Raw genomic sequence first — 15,919 nt, forward strand, 5'->3', positions numbered from 1 at the left:
AATTGCTCTCCTAATGACTCTTTGTAAATAATAAAAATTTTTATGTTTTATTTTCTTTTTAACTTCAACTTTTAATGAAATTTCCAAATATTTATAGAGAGCCTACACCTTGCCAGGCACTGTCCTAGTTTTAAAAATGAATAAGATAGTTGTACTCAGTCAGGTTGGGAAGGTAGCTATCATTCTAAAATATTGTAGAGAGTATATTAGTCTGTGAACAAACTTCTGGGAGCATAGATGAGGAAGTAGTTAATTCTGTCTGTTTGAATGCAAGTGATGTTTGAGTGAGGCCTTGAAGGATGAATTTGGTTTTTCCAGGTAGAAAATAACATTACAGGTAGAATATTATAACTGAAAGTCACAAGGCTTTTTGATCTACCAGCTCATCACGTTAACCTTTCTGTGTGTTAACTTTCTCCTCTGTGAAGTGAGGAATAGTACTGTGAAGTACTGTTTATTTCATTGGGTTCTTCTGTGGATTAAATGAGTGAATATATGTAAAGTCCTTAGAACAAGGCTCAATAACTATTAGTTACAATCAATAATATTAGTATTATATTACATATGAAATACATATATATAATGTGTATGCATCATAGAATATATACTATATAATATTATATAACAATGTCATATAGTATGTTAGTATATGTAATACATATTGATATAATTATTGTTAAGGCTTGAAACCTTAGGTGAATTGGGGCTTATGGAGGGTGAAGACATTGGAGAGTAGATTGTGAAGAGCTGCAAGTGTACTGTGAATTTGTGCTCTTCCCTCTTATATGTTTATAGCTTATTGCACCCGGGCACTGTGGAAGGGGCTTTACACATATTATCTTAGTAAATTCCTTCTCAGCCCAATGAAGAAAGGCACTGTTATCACCAGTTGCACAAACTGGTTTAGAAAGATTAAGTGACTTTCCAAGATCATATGGCAAAGATTTAATGAAGCCAGATATAACTCCAGAAAGCCTAAGTCCAGAGACTAGAGAGAAACAGACCAGTTAGACTGGTGAGAGATGAAGAGATTTGACTAGGTGTATTGTATGTGGGTCAAGGAACGGATGGGTTTGAGAGAGGGTTCAGAGATGAAACTGATGGATCTGCTGGCTGGCTGTCAGAAGAAAGAGTAGGAGTTGATGTTTGACTCTAAGGTTTGTAACTTGGTTTGACTTGTGGCTAATTATTCCTTTCAATAGACAGGTTGAGTTTGACTTTCCTGTGTTATATCTGGGTAGAAGTTTCTCCTTGGCATTTAGAAATAATATATTTAAAGCTCAAAAGAGGTCAAGGTGTAGATTTGGGAACAATTTTCATTAAATGATAATAAATTTATCTCCTCTGGTAGATTGTAGATTGGGAAAAATATGAAAGGCAAGCTAGGGAGTACAACGTTCAGGGGTACGAGAAGAAGAGGTTCCTGGGAATGAGGTTGAGAAAAGACTTTCAAATCTCAGAGGAACCAGGGTAAAATAGAGACAATGGGATTGAATGCTGGAGGAGTTTCAGAGATTGTGTCCAGTGGTTCCCAAATCTGTCTGCATATTACAGTTACCTGGGGAGAATGTTAGAAATACAGATTATATCTTTACAGACAAAGATACAGGATGCCAGATGTGATAGGAGGACATTCCAGGGTGGGCCACTGGAATTGATATCTTTGAAAATACCTTCAGGTGACTCTGATGTTGAAATGTCATTGACAGAGTCATTGTGGTGGAGGTCAAGAAATAGAAGGTTGTAGAATTCACTGGATTTGGCAGAGAAAGTGTCACTGGGGCGTGCTGAAGTCAGATTGTGTCACGTCGAGGGGTGGACTGGAAGTGAGGAAGTGCAAGCAGCATGTGTGGGTTGCTCACTTCAGAAAATATACAGTAAAGAGTTGGGGACAACGGGAGCGTTATGCTGAGAGGGAGGCAAGGTCAAGAAAAGGACTTCTAGTGCTGTTGTGACAAGCAAGTTGTTTGGCTGAGAATAAGGAGCAGGTAGCAGGAGAACCAGGAGACACTTAAGTGAGATAGGTTAAGTTGATGAACTGAGGTCCTAGAGGAATTTGGACACACAAAAAATTAAGAGCATAAGTAGAGCAGGAGGTAGATCATCAAGGTATTTCTAGTAGCAAATATTGGGAATTAAATGTCCATTACTAATGTTTTGGTTAAATAAAGCACAGGCTGCCCATTCATTAGAATATTGTGTAATTTAGAATATTAAGAATGATAATGCAAATATATATTTGTTGACAAGTACATCTGTGTCCATTGAATATCCAGTAAAAGGCCTGTTACAGGTGAGAGCTGCTGCCTTGAATTGATGTAACTTGGGGCCCCAGAGCTGGTCCCTTTGGAACACCTTTTGTATAGAAACCAGGGTGATTGCTGCTCCCTGGAGTTGTCCATTCCAGGCACCCTGAATATGGTCTAGTGTACTATTTGTGAAAAATTGGGTATGTGAACATGTATGTACTTATTTGTCAAGATATTCACCAAAAATTAGTGGGTAACTCTGGGAGGATATTGAGTGATTTTTAATTTATTTTCTTTTGTGTGTGTGTGTGTGTGTGTGTGTGTGTGTGTGTGTGTTTAAACAATTGTTTGAATTTTAGAACAACTATTTTTATTTATAATCAAGCTGTTGTCATTTTGAAAAGCTTAATGAAAAAGAGCTCAGATAGAAAAACAAGAATGAAGTTCAATATTAAGAAAAAAGAGGGCTTCCCTGGTGGCGCAGTGGTTGGGAGTCCACCTGCTGATGCAGGGGACACGGGTTCGTGCCCTGGTCCAGGAAGATCCCACATGCCGCGGAGCGGCTGGGCCCGTGAGCCATGGCCACTGAGCCTGCGCGTCTGGAGCCTGTGCTCCACAGCGGGAGAAGCCACAATGGTGAGAGACCTGTGTACCGCAAAAAAGGAAAAAAAAAAAAAAAAGAAAAAAGAGCTCTTTGAAGGAAGGAGAGTTGAACATTTATTTTAAAAAACCCTGATTTAACTTTAGATGTGATAGAAGAAATCATAAAGGAAAAAGATTTAATTACAAGAAAAAGTTTTCACAAAATCTCATACGTGAGAAATTGTCAAAATAAAATGACAGACAACAGCCTGGGATGATAATGTTTATAGGAAATATAATAGGCTGGCATATATATCTTATATATAGAAAGTTTACTTTTATCTGTTGCTTGGAATATATTTCATTCTTTAAGTCCACTGACTCTCTGTCATATATGCTGGATGAGTTGCTTCCTATTTAGACTGTGACTTTCTTGTATGGCTCTGTGTGCGTGTGTGTGTGTTTTTAGAAGTTTTAATTGTTCCACCACCACACACATTCTGTGCTTTTATCATATTCTCAAGACTTTCCAAACTCTCTGTCTTATTATTTATCTCTCTGGACTCACCTTTTCCTGAGGGACTCTTCTGTTCCCTTTGGCCTTGTCTGTTTTCTTGCTTGAATCTGGACTGTTTGCTATCTAAATCTGCTGTATAGCTATTATCCCTTAGTTTAGAGCCATTGTTTTCTGGATATTGTGTCTTCCTCTTTTGCTGGAATATACTCTTAAGTAACTTTCTCAGAAAAGGTCAAATTTCTGAATCTCTTCTTTGTGGAAATGTCTGTATTTTGCCCTCACATGAATTTGGTTTGAAATTCTGCTTAGGTCAGAAACCTTGGAGTCACTCTTGACATTGTTTCACTTCATTCCCCACATGCAGTGAATTCATCAGCAAATCCTATCAGATTTTCTTCTGAAAGATATTAAAAATCCAGTCACTTCTCAGCACCTCTGCTCGTGCCATTCTGGTCAGAGCCACCATCAGCCCTCGCACCTATTGCAGCAGCTACCTGTCCTAATCTCTGGCCTCCACCAGTGCTGCTTCCCCACAGTCTGTTGTCCACCAGGCGGGCTGAATGTGTCTCTGTTCATAACTCTGTTGACTTCTTGCCTCACTCAGAGTAAAAGCTAAAGCTTTACAGCAAAGTTGGCTCTCTTACCTCCCTGACATCATTGCTTCCCATTTAGTACCTTGTTCTCCTTTTTTTTAAGCCATACTGGCTTTAATATATGTTGAATTAATTAGAATCATGTTTCTTCAGAACCTGAAGGCATTGTTCCCTTGCCTTTTACTATCCAGTGTTACTGATGAAAAGTCTGCTGAGTATTCTTTTGTAGGTGACCTGATCCTTTTTTCTTGGGAAGATTTTTACAATTTTCTCTTTATACTTCATGGTTAGAAATCTCAAAAGATCTAATTGGCTTTCATTTGGGGTATGGCATTTTATTGTTGGCCCTTTCAGTTTGAAGACTCATTATCTCCTTTCAGCCCTGGGAAATTTTCATACATTTCTTTGATAATTTCTTCTTCATTTTTTCCTCTCTTCTGTTCAGAATGCTGTATTAACTGATATTAGTTGTTCTGAGCTACTCACTCACAACTTTTACATGTTTCATTTTGTTTTCTCTTTATGGGCTGCGTAGATATTTTCTAACCTTTCTTTTGAAAAACTTTTAGCAATCAAGTTTTTAATTTCCAGGGGCTTTTTCTTATTCATGGATTGTTCTTTTTTAAATAACATCCTGTACTTGGGTATGGATGTACCATCTTTGAATCTCTTTAAGGATGTTAATGTGGATCTTTGAGATGTTTTCTGTTATTGGAATTGTTTACTCTGGGCTCAAATTTTTAGTTCACCTTGATCTTTACTTTGCTGCATGTTCTACTCATATCCTGGTTATTCTAGATTTTTAATACATTTATTTAAGAAAGTAGGTTAGAGTAGCTGGTGTGTATGTCTGCTTTACTTTATGGTGAGGAGGCTAGAATTAGGTTGGAGGCAAGCTAAAAGCCGACCATAATTACAAGGGAGACTACTAAAATGCTACATAACAAGGAGGGTTTTACTTTATGGCACTACTGTGTGGCACAAACACACAGCTGTAGTGTTGTTCTGATTTTCCTAAATGGTTTGTTCAGTATTTTTTGTAAGAAGCCTTCTGATTATTTTGCTTGGTGTTCAATACCTGGCACATTATGTAAGACCTTGAATGTCACTATGATTGAATTTGTTCTTTTTTTAAGATTTTTTTGTGGTTAAAAAAAACCTGTAACATAAAATTTACTATCTTAGCCAATTTTTAAAAATTCTTTTTTTTTTTTTTTTGGCTGCACCACATGGCTTGCGGGATCTTAGTTCCCCAACCAGGGATCGAACCTGAGCCCCAGCAGTGAAAGCGCCGAGTCCTAATCACTGGACCGCCAGAGAATTCCCTGTCTTAACCAATATTAAGTGTACAGTTCAGAGGTGTTAAGTATATTCACATTGTTGTGAAACAGATCTCCAGAACTTTTTTGTTCTTGCAAATCTGAAACTCTGTACCCTTTAAACAACAACTCCCCTTTTCACCCTTTCCCCAGTACTTGGTAACCACCATTCTACTTTCTGTTTCTGTGAGTTTGCCTACTTTAGACACCTCGTATGGGTGGGATCATAGAGTGTTTGTCTTTTTGTGACTAGCTTGCTTCACTTAGTATAATGTCCTCAAGGTTCATCCATGTTGTAGCATGAGACCCGATTTCCTTCCTTTTTAAGGCTAATATTCCATTATAAGTGCACACCACATTTTGTTTCTGTTCATGAATCAGTGGACACTTGAGTTACTTCCACCTTTTGGCTATTATGAATAATTCTGTTACAAACATGGGTGTACAAATATCTCTGAGACTGAGACCCTGCTTTCAGTTCTTTTGGATTTATGCCTTGAAGTGGAATTGTTGGATTATCTAGTAATTTTATTTCTTATTTTTTGAGGGACCTCCATACTGTTTTCTACATGGCTGCAACATTTTACATTCCCACTAACAGTACACAGTGGTCCTAATTTCTCCACATGCCTGCCAACAACTTATTTTCCATTTTGTTTGATAGTAGCTATCCCAGTGGATGTGAGGTGTGTAGATTCTTGGTTAGAATTGTATTTTAACCATATAATCTTCTCTACCTCTGAGAGATGTATTAGCTGGCCTTCCATGTCTCCTTTACGCTAGGAGGTGCTTGCATTGGCATAGGTTTGTAGTAGTGAGGAACTGGTTTGAATATCATGGGAAGGTATCATTTTGAGAGAGGTGATGGAAAAATGGAAAGAATTTATTCTAATTGAATTTGAAATGACTTGAATGACTTTCATTTTGAATCTGTCTAATAGCAGTGTGGACGTAAAGGGAAGGAAAGATTAATTTATTGATCCTTGAGTTTTAGGTGATGAGAATATTGTTGTGGAAATAGATGCCTGGCAGGGCAGCTAGGAATATGGGAGTGGTATTATGGGTCAGAAAACAGGTCTGGAAACTTGTTTTTGTGTGAGCCAGTGGGATAGAGGTCATAGTATTTCTCTTTGAAACATTCGTTTTCTTTAGAACAAAAATAATCTGATAAATTTTTCCTTCTCAATTTTTTTACAGCTCTTGCAAGCCTAGGATATGAAAAGAGCTGTGTGTTGTTCAATTGTGCAGCCTTAGCTAGCCAGATTGCAGCGGAACAGAACCTGGATAATGATGAAGGATTGAAAATTGCTGCTAAGCATTATCAGGTACGCAGAACAGTAGTTACTACGTAACCATCAACACTAAGTTGGATTAAATTGAAAATAATTTGCATTTAGGTTTATAAATGTTTCTTTACACACAGATGCTTTCTTGAAAAATAATGTACTTTTTAATGAATTGATACATATTTTTGAAGCCCTTAGATAAACTACTTACTTGTGGACCCAGCTCTGTTTTTCCTCACCATTGTATACCCAGCACCTAGCACAGTGCCTGGCACATAATAAAGGCTCAGTAGATGTTGGGAGAACAAATGATTAAATGTTTTGAGTTGAAATCCTTGGCAAGTCCCTTTTAAATAAATGACCTCATTTAAAATATTTGTATGTTGTTTTTACGTAATTTTTCTTAGACACACTAAAAATTTTTACCAGTATCACAAAAATTAAGACCTCTTGACAAGAAATTTTTAACTCTGAGCTTGTAGAGAGGTCATAGTTAAATGTGGTCAGATGTGTAATGTTCTTAAGTTAGCTAAATTTAGATTTTAGATACAATCATTTACTAATATGGCATATTATTTGGTGGCAGTATGTTATTTACTTAGCTTTTCTTTTTTCAATTTAAAAAACAGTAAGTGATTATTGTTAAGTGATATCTATAATTATGTTTTCATGTTTTATATTCCTTTATAATTTACAGAGTATGTTGATGTTCACATAAACTTTTTGATGCATGTTATATAATGCCATTTTCATTTTACAGACAAGGAGACTAAAGGACAGAAGTGTTAATAAAGTGGTAGATTGGGGTTTCAGGTGTTCTGATTCCAAATTTTATGGAATTCCAAATGCTTCTTATACTGTCCCTCATGGCTCTGGAATTTGCTTGTCTCAGCGGTGGAGTTTGATCTTTCCCGTTGTTTAAGTTTAGAAGAGAGGCGAAGAATGCTGCTCTAAGAAAGAGAGAGGAAAATGTACTTTAAGCACACAACATGCTCCCAATTTTAGATGGGCACAGATGACAAGCATGGTGCATATACCTTTCCTTTGTGAGGCTATAAATGGCAAATATTTTAAAATGTGAAAGTGAAGTAAAATTTTATTTAATTTTCCATTCATTGTAACTCCATTAGTTGGCATGTGAAATCTTAGAGGGCATTCTGAATTACTGAGGATATGTTCCATTCTGTGAGTCACCTCTGTGATTCACAGCAGGATCCCCTACTGTGATGGAAAGAGATCCTAGATCCCTGTCTGGGCTGTTTGCTGCCAAGAAGCTCTGGGCCCTTGGCTAAGTGCTTTGAACTCTGTAGGTCTCCAGTCTATATTTGTGAATGAGAGACTGGATCCCTTGCAGTTCTAGTCTGTGATTCTGTGAGTTTACTAAGCAAGTCAGCTGATCACTCCTTGGAGACATTCTAGTTTTATGATACTTCATGACTGCAGCAATCATTGATGTTTACTTCAGTACAGTTAACCTTGAGTTAGCTCTGTGTAGTATAGCTGCATAACCCCCAGCGTGTTTTTAAAAAAAAATTTATTTGTTTGGTTGCACTGGGTGTTAGTTGTGGCTCACCAGCTCCTTAGTTGTGGCTCCAGGGCTCCTTCATTGTGTCACATGGGCTCCTTAGTTGTGGCATGTGAACTCTTAGTTACGGCATGTATGTGGGATCTAGTTCCCTGATTAGGGATCGAACCCAGGCCCCCTGCATTGGGAGTGCAGAGTCTTATCCACTGCACTACCAGGGAGGTGCCCCCCAGCACTTTTTAATCCCAGACTGCCACCTTTCTTTTTCCCAGGGTTATTTATTTCATAAAAGCAAAGTTATTTTAGTGTTAACCTCAGCGAAATATAATTGAGAAGAAAAATCTGATGGGAAACATTTCAGCAGGGAGCTCTGAAAGCCAAATAAAAAATCTGTAGCAATGGATAGTCATGCTGTTCCTCAGAGGACTAGGTATCAGTACTATTTAAGGTTTCCCCTAAGTATGGCATGTTTAATTATTTGGGAGATGAATTTGGGACCAAAGCAAGAGCATTTCAGGACTAAAAACATTTTAATAATGTTTTATCCCTGCCTTTGTTCTCATGTTAGTTTTGAGGAAGTATTTCTAAAATGTTTAATCAATTTGTCCCATCAGTTTACTTTGTTTGTTACTGCACTTGACTTTAATGTACGTTAAATTTCTTGTTATTCTATAGTGTTTTAGAAAACTGTCCTTATTGTCTGTAGGTCAGATGTAAGTGGTTTTGTGTGTAGCAGTAGAAAATTGTCTTGCTAAATTCTTACAGATTTAAAAGAAATTCTTTTCTTTCCTCTAGTTTGCTAGTGGTGCCTTTTTGCATATTAAAGAGACGGTTTTATCGGCCTTGAATAGAGAGCCTACTGTGGACATATCTCCAGATACCGTTGGGACTCTCAGTCTTATCATGCTGGCACAGGCCCAAGAAGTATTTTTTTTAAAAGCCACAAGAGGTAATTCCAGTTTGTCCTATATTTTGTTGCATGTGAAAAGAAGTGACAGGCTTTTAAAATAAGAAGGTGATTGTAATATGTTCAACACAGAACTTTCATCTTTGAATTTGACCCACGGATTATTGAAAATTTTCAGCTTTCCTTTTCTGACCTTAAGGTGGTACAAATGCACATTTAAGAATGTAGGCTGTGTTTGAAGTCTTTTGTGAAATATATAATTACTGTCTTAAAACACTGAACTCTAGAATAGTATTTATATAGGTTTGTAATATGTCAAAAATTCGTTCATTCAGCAAATAAGTATTGGGTACAACTGTGTGCCAATCCCTGTGATAGGCTCTAGATAGAGTTAGCAGACAAACAAGATTTCTGTTTTCTGGAAGCTTACAATTTATTTTGGGGGAGGTGATAAATTAAGTAGCCAAGGTAATTTGAGAGAGAGATAATTGCTATGAAGAAAATAAGATGTGATAATGACTGGTGGTCTGGCCATTGGGTAAGTATGTAGGGGGAGTCATGCTATTTTAGATTCATCATTCAAGAAGAGTTTCTTTGAGGAGGTCTTGTTTAAACCAGACTTAACTGATAAGAAGGAGCCATCCAGGCAGAGTCCCTGGTCCTGTGAATGAGGGAATAAGAGCAATTCTTTTAAGGCATGTGAGTTAGTATGAGAGATTAGAATAAGACTGAATATGTAAGTACAGAGAAATTGAAAATAAGGGAGCAGTCCATCAGGTGGAAGCTAAATGAACTGGAAAAGTTTTTCTTTTAAAATAACAGCTTATATTGAGGTAGAATTCATAAACAATAAAATACCCTTTTAAAGTATACAATTCATTAGTTTTCAGTGTATTCAGAGTTTTGCAACAATTACCACTATCTTATTTTAGAACGTTATCATTACCCCCAAAAGAAACCCCATACCCACTGTCAGTCACTCTCCATTCCCCTTTTCCCCCAGCTTCTAGCAACTGCTGATCTATTCTGACTCTTTGGATCTGCCTGTGGAATAATTAAGTTGTATGCAGAAGAATTGATTTCATCAATAAGAATTTTTTAAGACAAATGTACAAACGTGTGATCTCAATGTCTATACTGAGTTATTATGATATATCAGATTACTTTATATTTATTTTCATTATAATGGTCAATTTAATATTTTATTCCAGATAAAATGAAAGATGCTATCATAGCTAAATTGGCTAATCAGGCTGCAGATTATTTTGGTGATGCTTTTAAACAGTGTCAGTACAAGGATACTCTCCCCAAGGTCAGTTATTGTTTTTGTAAATACTTGGTTGTTTTGCATGTAGAAATATTTGGATATTTTTGTGTATAAGAAGCAAATTAAAAATTATGTTTTATAAAGAAATTTGAAATTTAAGGAGAGGCATTTGAAGAGCATATTTGTAGAAATAGTTTTTTATTTAAGATGCATGACAAATTCTCTTTCATATTTAGGGGATGCCTTTGCTTCCACTCTTTACTAAACTTGTTTTTCCAAGCTAAAACTCTTGCTGGAAAATTTTGAACACCTGTCTCCAGTAATTTTATCAGATCAGGGCATTGTATAGTTTTGAATCACTGGTTATTTGGTACAGCATGAGTACTTGAGCATGTTGATTATTCACCCTTTTAATTATTGTCCTGTTTTCTTAAAGATGAATCTTAAAGCGCAAAAACAGACATAAAGACAAAAGGAAAAGGAAACCTTAACAGATTCATCCAGTACTTTGATTAGAATTAAGTTTTGCCAACAGGGCTAGAAAATTGGGCTGCTATTGGACAGCTAAGGAAAACAACCATCTAAAACCATATATCACAGGAAGTATTAATTGTTTTAATATAAACCTTTCTGAAGTAGCATTTGAAGAGACTAGTCAGTGATGATCATTTGTAAATGACAAAGGAGATGATTAGACTAAGAAGTAAATTCAGAATGCTTAAAAATGGAAACTTACAGACTGAAATGTAGTATGATTCAACTGCTTTCTTTCAGAAATGTTCAAGGAATTAGTTTTGTCTGTATGATAGCAAATGATATTTGTTACATGCTCTTTTGTAGGGAAATTTATTGATTTATAAGTCATTCAGGAATCTTTATAAATTATGAAATTGCAGACAATTTTGTGGTGAAATAAAAAAGCATGTAAGTACATCAACACATTAGTCAGAATATGAGCACTAGGGAATTTGAAGATTCCTGGAGATTAAAAATTCACCAAGAGATCAGTAGAAATTTGCCCAGGACTCTTGGGTAGTAATAGTGTTGCTCTTAAAAAGAGACTTGGGATCTCCTCTCACCTTTTTTTCATCTGGAAGACCTCATGATCAGCTGCACAGTGTACCGTTACATCCTGTTGGGCCATTAGTTCAGTCCTGTCCCGGAGAGAAGAATGTCACCTACAAAGACTTGGAAACTACCTCTGCACCAATCCTGGTATTCCTTGAAAATCTCCTGTTTAAGTACCAAGTTGCTCCAGACTTACCTTGAGAACTGGCATGAGTGCAGTTTGAGATTTAGATGTTTTTTATTTTTTTGCCTTTTTACTAATAAAGCTCATAAGTTATTTTCATATTCTAGTTATAAAACTGGAATATCTGCAAGTAGTGACCCAGGAAGCTAGGAAATTATTCACTGGGAGACAGGAAAGCTCACAAGGTAGTAATTCAGTTTTTGATTCTCTTATTTTTTTGTCTAGACAGTGATTGTCTAGTATATTTCTTGGATATTATATGGCATGTACTTCCTAAAAACAATGAGGTTATAGGCTAGGATTTGACATTTTAGAAGATCCTCTACTGCTTTTTTGGTTCATGTTTTTGGATCTTCTAAAATTAATTTTGACTGGAATTTTTTTCAAAACAAATTAGGGCAAAATAGCACTTTATCATATTAGTCATTAGCTTAGTGCATTTGTCTGTTTGCTATGTGTTTTTGAGTTATGTGATACTGAGTAATTTTTATATGGCTAAAAATCATCTTTATTAAAAAAGTCTCTTAGGACATGAATTTAAGAGGGAACTTACTTTACTGTCTTTTGTCTTTTAAACATGTTGAAACAGTCAGCTATAGAGCAATTTCATTAGTATATGTGAGTAATGGTGGTTTAGTTAACTCTTAAGGGCTGGGTAAGGGCTCACAAGAAAGCTTCTAAAGCCCTGTGCTTGGTATTCCTCTGTGAATGTCCATTCTACTTCTCTTTCTAATGCATGCTTTCCTTTCTTCTTTGTAAACAAAATGTTGACTTCATGGCTCAATTAAAGTGAATTGTAAAAGCTTAATTGGCTTCATTTAACAGTTAAAAAAGAAAAGAACCCAAACCTTAATTCTAATTGGAAGAAAAAACCTGAATTCATTGAATCCAGTCCATGCAAAATCATGTGGTCTTCTCTGTTTACACCTGACTAACCTATCTCTAAACCATTAATGGGGTGATTCTAATTTCTGTCTCCTTTTCCTTTTTCTTCCTGCATCCCATGTTGTCTGTGGTGGTTTGTGTGGTTGGACTCTCCCCTGGTCAGTATTTTTATTTCCAGGAGGTGTTCCCTGTCTTGGCTGCAAAGCACTGTATCATGCAGGCCTATGCTGAGTACCACCAGTCTATCCTGGCAAAACAGCAGAAGAAATTTGGAGAAGAGATTGCAAGGTTACAGGTGAGTTTCTTAGAAATAAATATTTAAGTAACTTGGATTTCTCTCTTTTTTGTTTTTTAAACAAATTTATTTATTTATTTATTTATTTTGGGCCGTGTTGGGTCTTCGTTTCTGTGTGAGGGCTTTCTCCAGTTGAGGCGAGCGGGGGCCACTCTTCATCGCGGTGCACGGGCCTCTCACTGTCACGGCCTCTCCCGTTGCGGAGCACGGGCTCCAGATGCGCAGGCTTAGTAGTTGTGGCTCACTGGCTTAGTTGCTCCACGGCATGTGGGATCTTCCCAGACCAGGGCTTGAACCCATGTCCCCTGCATTGGCAGGCAGATTCCCAACCACTGCGCCACCAGGGAAGCCCGGACTTCTCTTTTTTTTTAGTGAGATTCCCAAGTTTGCTCGTAAAAACCTTTCCCACTCATTTCCCCTGTCAACAGAGTCAGGTGATTGTTTTTATTTTCTAGGCTATACCTACCATGTGCTTTTTGAAGTCTCATATTTTATCTAAAAATTTCATGCATAATTTGTATTCAGTTTTCTTTTATTTATCCATGTTTATTTTAATATAAAATATTCTAAATTAATTATATGCTCCAGAAAGGATGTGGAGTACTTAACTTGTGGCCTAGCCTTGGTCTAAATTGGGTCATTACAATTCCACAGCTTGAAAAGGACAGTGGTAATAGATACATAAATAGATCTGGTAATCAGCAGAGTACCTTCTGTGCTGTTGTATCAGCACTGGGTGTGTGAGAAACTTGATGTGACATCTGGGGCAACTTCGCAGCAGGGGCAAGGGCTGTTTACATGAGTTTTTTGTATTTTGAGGGTTGGTAAGCAGAGGGTAGGAAGAGGACTGTTAAGGAAATTTAAATATGGACTGGTATTAGAAGATACTATGCAAGTCTTATTTAGGAAGTTCAGTTTAATTAGTCTTTTCATGAGAAAAGAAACCCAAGTTTTATAAAAAATAAAATGTATGCTTGTATTGTGCTCCACGCCTCCACACTGACAAAATCAGAGATGGGCACACTCAGATTATCAAACATATTTTATTTTTCCAGGGATTCACTTGATTGTAATAACTTAGCATCATATGAAAGCATTATATGAAAATGCTTCTGAGAAAGGGGTTTCTGGGGGAGAGATTTTTTTCAGGGTAGCATATTTAAAGTATTAGGAGTATTAGGAGTTTTGACTGAAAGAAGAACACACAACATAAGAGCTGGAGTTTAAGTTTTATTCAGGGACTTTACTGAGGACTGTGGCCTGGGAGACAGCCTCTCAGTAGCTCTGGGGAACCACTCTGAAGAGGTAGGGGAGAAACCAGCTTATATATGATTTTGGCTAAGGAATATGTGCAGTTGGTCAGGCTTACATCTCAGTAACATTACTGCTAGTCACAAAGAACAGATATCTCAAGTTAATGATTTTAGTGCTTTTCTATGTATGGGAAGATGTGGGAATCTGGGTTCATTAAAATTCTTCCTGAGATATGCATCTAACTGTCTAAGGGGCCTGTTTTTCGAAAGCACAGAGTGCCTCATCTTGTTTTTCATCCTGAATTCCTCTCTCAGGGAGCAGTGTTGGTCAGCCACTGCAGTGGATAATGACTGGGTGATGAGCACTGCTATTTGTTTTACAGAAGTTTAGCTTTTTTATTTTGGGGGAATTCTGGGACTATTATATTCAAATAAGCCTTTATTCTCTATAAACCAGTTATATAAGAGCCTCTTTTGAAATTTTAATCTAATTTTTAAAACCCCTCTGGAAAAAGGAAACTTTCAAGCTCACATAACAAGAGATGAAGACGTTTTTCAGTTATAGACACACAAGAGTTTATAACTTGAGTTTTACACCTTTAGTCATAGGTCAGAAGTTAACATATAGAACACAAACACTTACTGATTCATATCTCCAAGGGCTGTTCCTCTTTCCATTAAGTATGAGATATTTTTCTACTTGATTTGAGCTCAGAAATAGGTAAACAGAACAAACAGACAAAAAAGATGACCAGCAAGTCATATTCTCCATAGTCTCTCCTTCTGCCCCATGTATCTGATGGTTGCACCATTCAGTCAGCTTTGCAATCATTGTTAACAATAATGGGGAAAAGCTTATTAGTCACGAACAAACCAGAAATAAAAACAAAATCACAAGAATCAGGAATATCACAACAGTAGGTAAAATAACAAAGGGAAAATTGTTGCTTGTGATTCACTTCTGGGGCCAAGAAAAGTTGTCCCTGGACTTACACAGCTCATGAAGTGTGCTTATTGGACAGTGCAGTTCATTTGGCTCCCGAAGGTGGGTCCACTTGATCATCCTGGTGGAGTCTCTAAAGCTGCCAAGGTACGATCTTCAAAAAGACATAAAAATACAGTTGACCCTTGAACAACACAGGCTTGAATTGTCCAAGTCCACTTATATGCAGGTTTATTTCAATGAATAAATATTTGGCTGTCCGTATCTTCACGTCCTGAATTTATGGATTCAACCAAATGCTGGTCGTGTACTTTGTTTAATCTGCAGATGCAGAGTCTGTGGGTACAGAGGGCCAGCTGTGGGACTTGAGAATTTGGATTTTGGTGTCTGTGGCAGATCCTGGAACAAATCCTCCACGGATACTGAGGGATGACTCTATATAGATAAAAAAAATGTGACTCAGATAGAATGAATACATACCAGAATTTATTTAATTCATTAATGAGGGACCTAATGAGATGATAAAACTGATTTTGTGAAAGTATTGTTTTTTTCTTTGTTATGATAGTAGCTTGTAGATATTAAGGAGATTGTTTATGCTTCTGTATGAATTTTATTTAAATATTTATTATGGAAAATTTCAAAAATATATATATATATAAAAGTAAGAATTATCAAATATCCATTACCCAGCTTCAGTGATTATCAGTATTTTGCTTTGCGTTTCATGTTTCCCCTTCCTCTCTTATTTTTTTGGAGTATTTTCAGCTGTCTTATGTATCATTTCATCCTTAAGTTACTTCAGTATATGTAAGTCTTAAAAAAATTAAAACCACAATGTCATCCTATCTAGCACAATTAATACTAATTAATAATTAATTCTAGTAATCTAATAGTATCCAAACATAGTTTAGCTTTCTCTGATTTTTTCTAAAATGTGTTTTTACAGTTGGTTTGTTCAAATGAGGATTCATACATGGTCCTCATGTTGCATTTGGTTGATATGTCTCATGAAGTTTTAATTTGTAATGACCTCTGCTCCCCAA

The 15,919-nt window shown here is 36.6% G+C and overlaps 1 protein-coding gene across 2 annotated transcripts in view; it reads left to right on the forward strand.

The window, feature by feature from the left end:
- Positions 1-15,919, forward strand: part of PDCD6IP (programmed cell death 6 interacting protein) — a 60,575-nt gene that overhangs the window by 14,744 nt on the left and 29,912 nt on the right. For both annotated transcript variants that reach the window (XM_060109658.1, XM_060109659.1), the window contains exons 4-7: positions 6,458-6,585; positions 8,867-9,020; positions 10,190-10,290; positions 12,561-12,677. In XM_060109658.1, coding sequence (XP_059965641.1) covers positions 6,458-6,585; positions 8,867-9,020; positions 10,190-10,290; positions 12,561-12,677 — 500 coding nt within the window. The remainder of the gene's footprint in view (positions 1-6,457; positions 6,586-8,866; positions 9,021-10,189; positions 10,291-12,560; positions 12,678-15,919) is intronic.

Source organism: Mesoplodon densirostris, chromosome 10, assembly GCF_025265405.1.
Source record: "Mesoplodon densirostris isolate mMesDen1 chromosome 10, mMesDen1 primary haplotype, whole genome shotgun sequence".
In the NCBI taxonomy this organism is placed as follows: domain Eukaryota; kingdom Metazoa; phylum Chordata; class Mammalia; order Artiodactyla; family Ziphiidae; genus Mesoplodon; species Mesoplodon densirostris.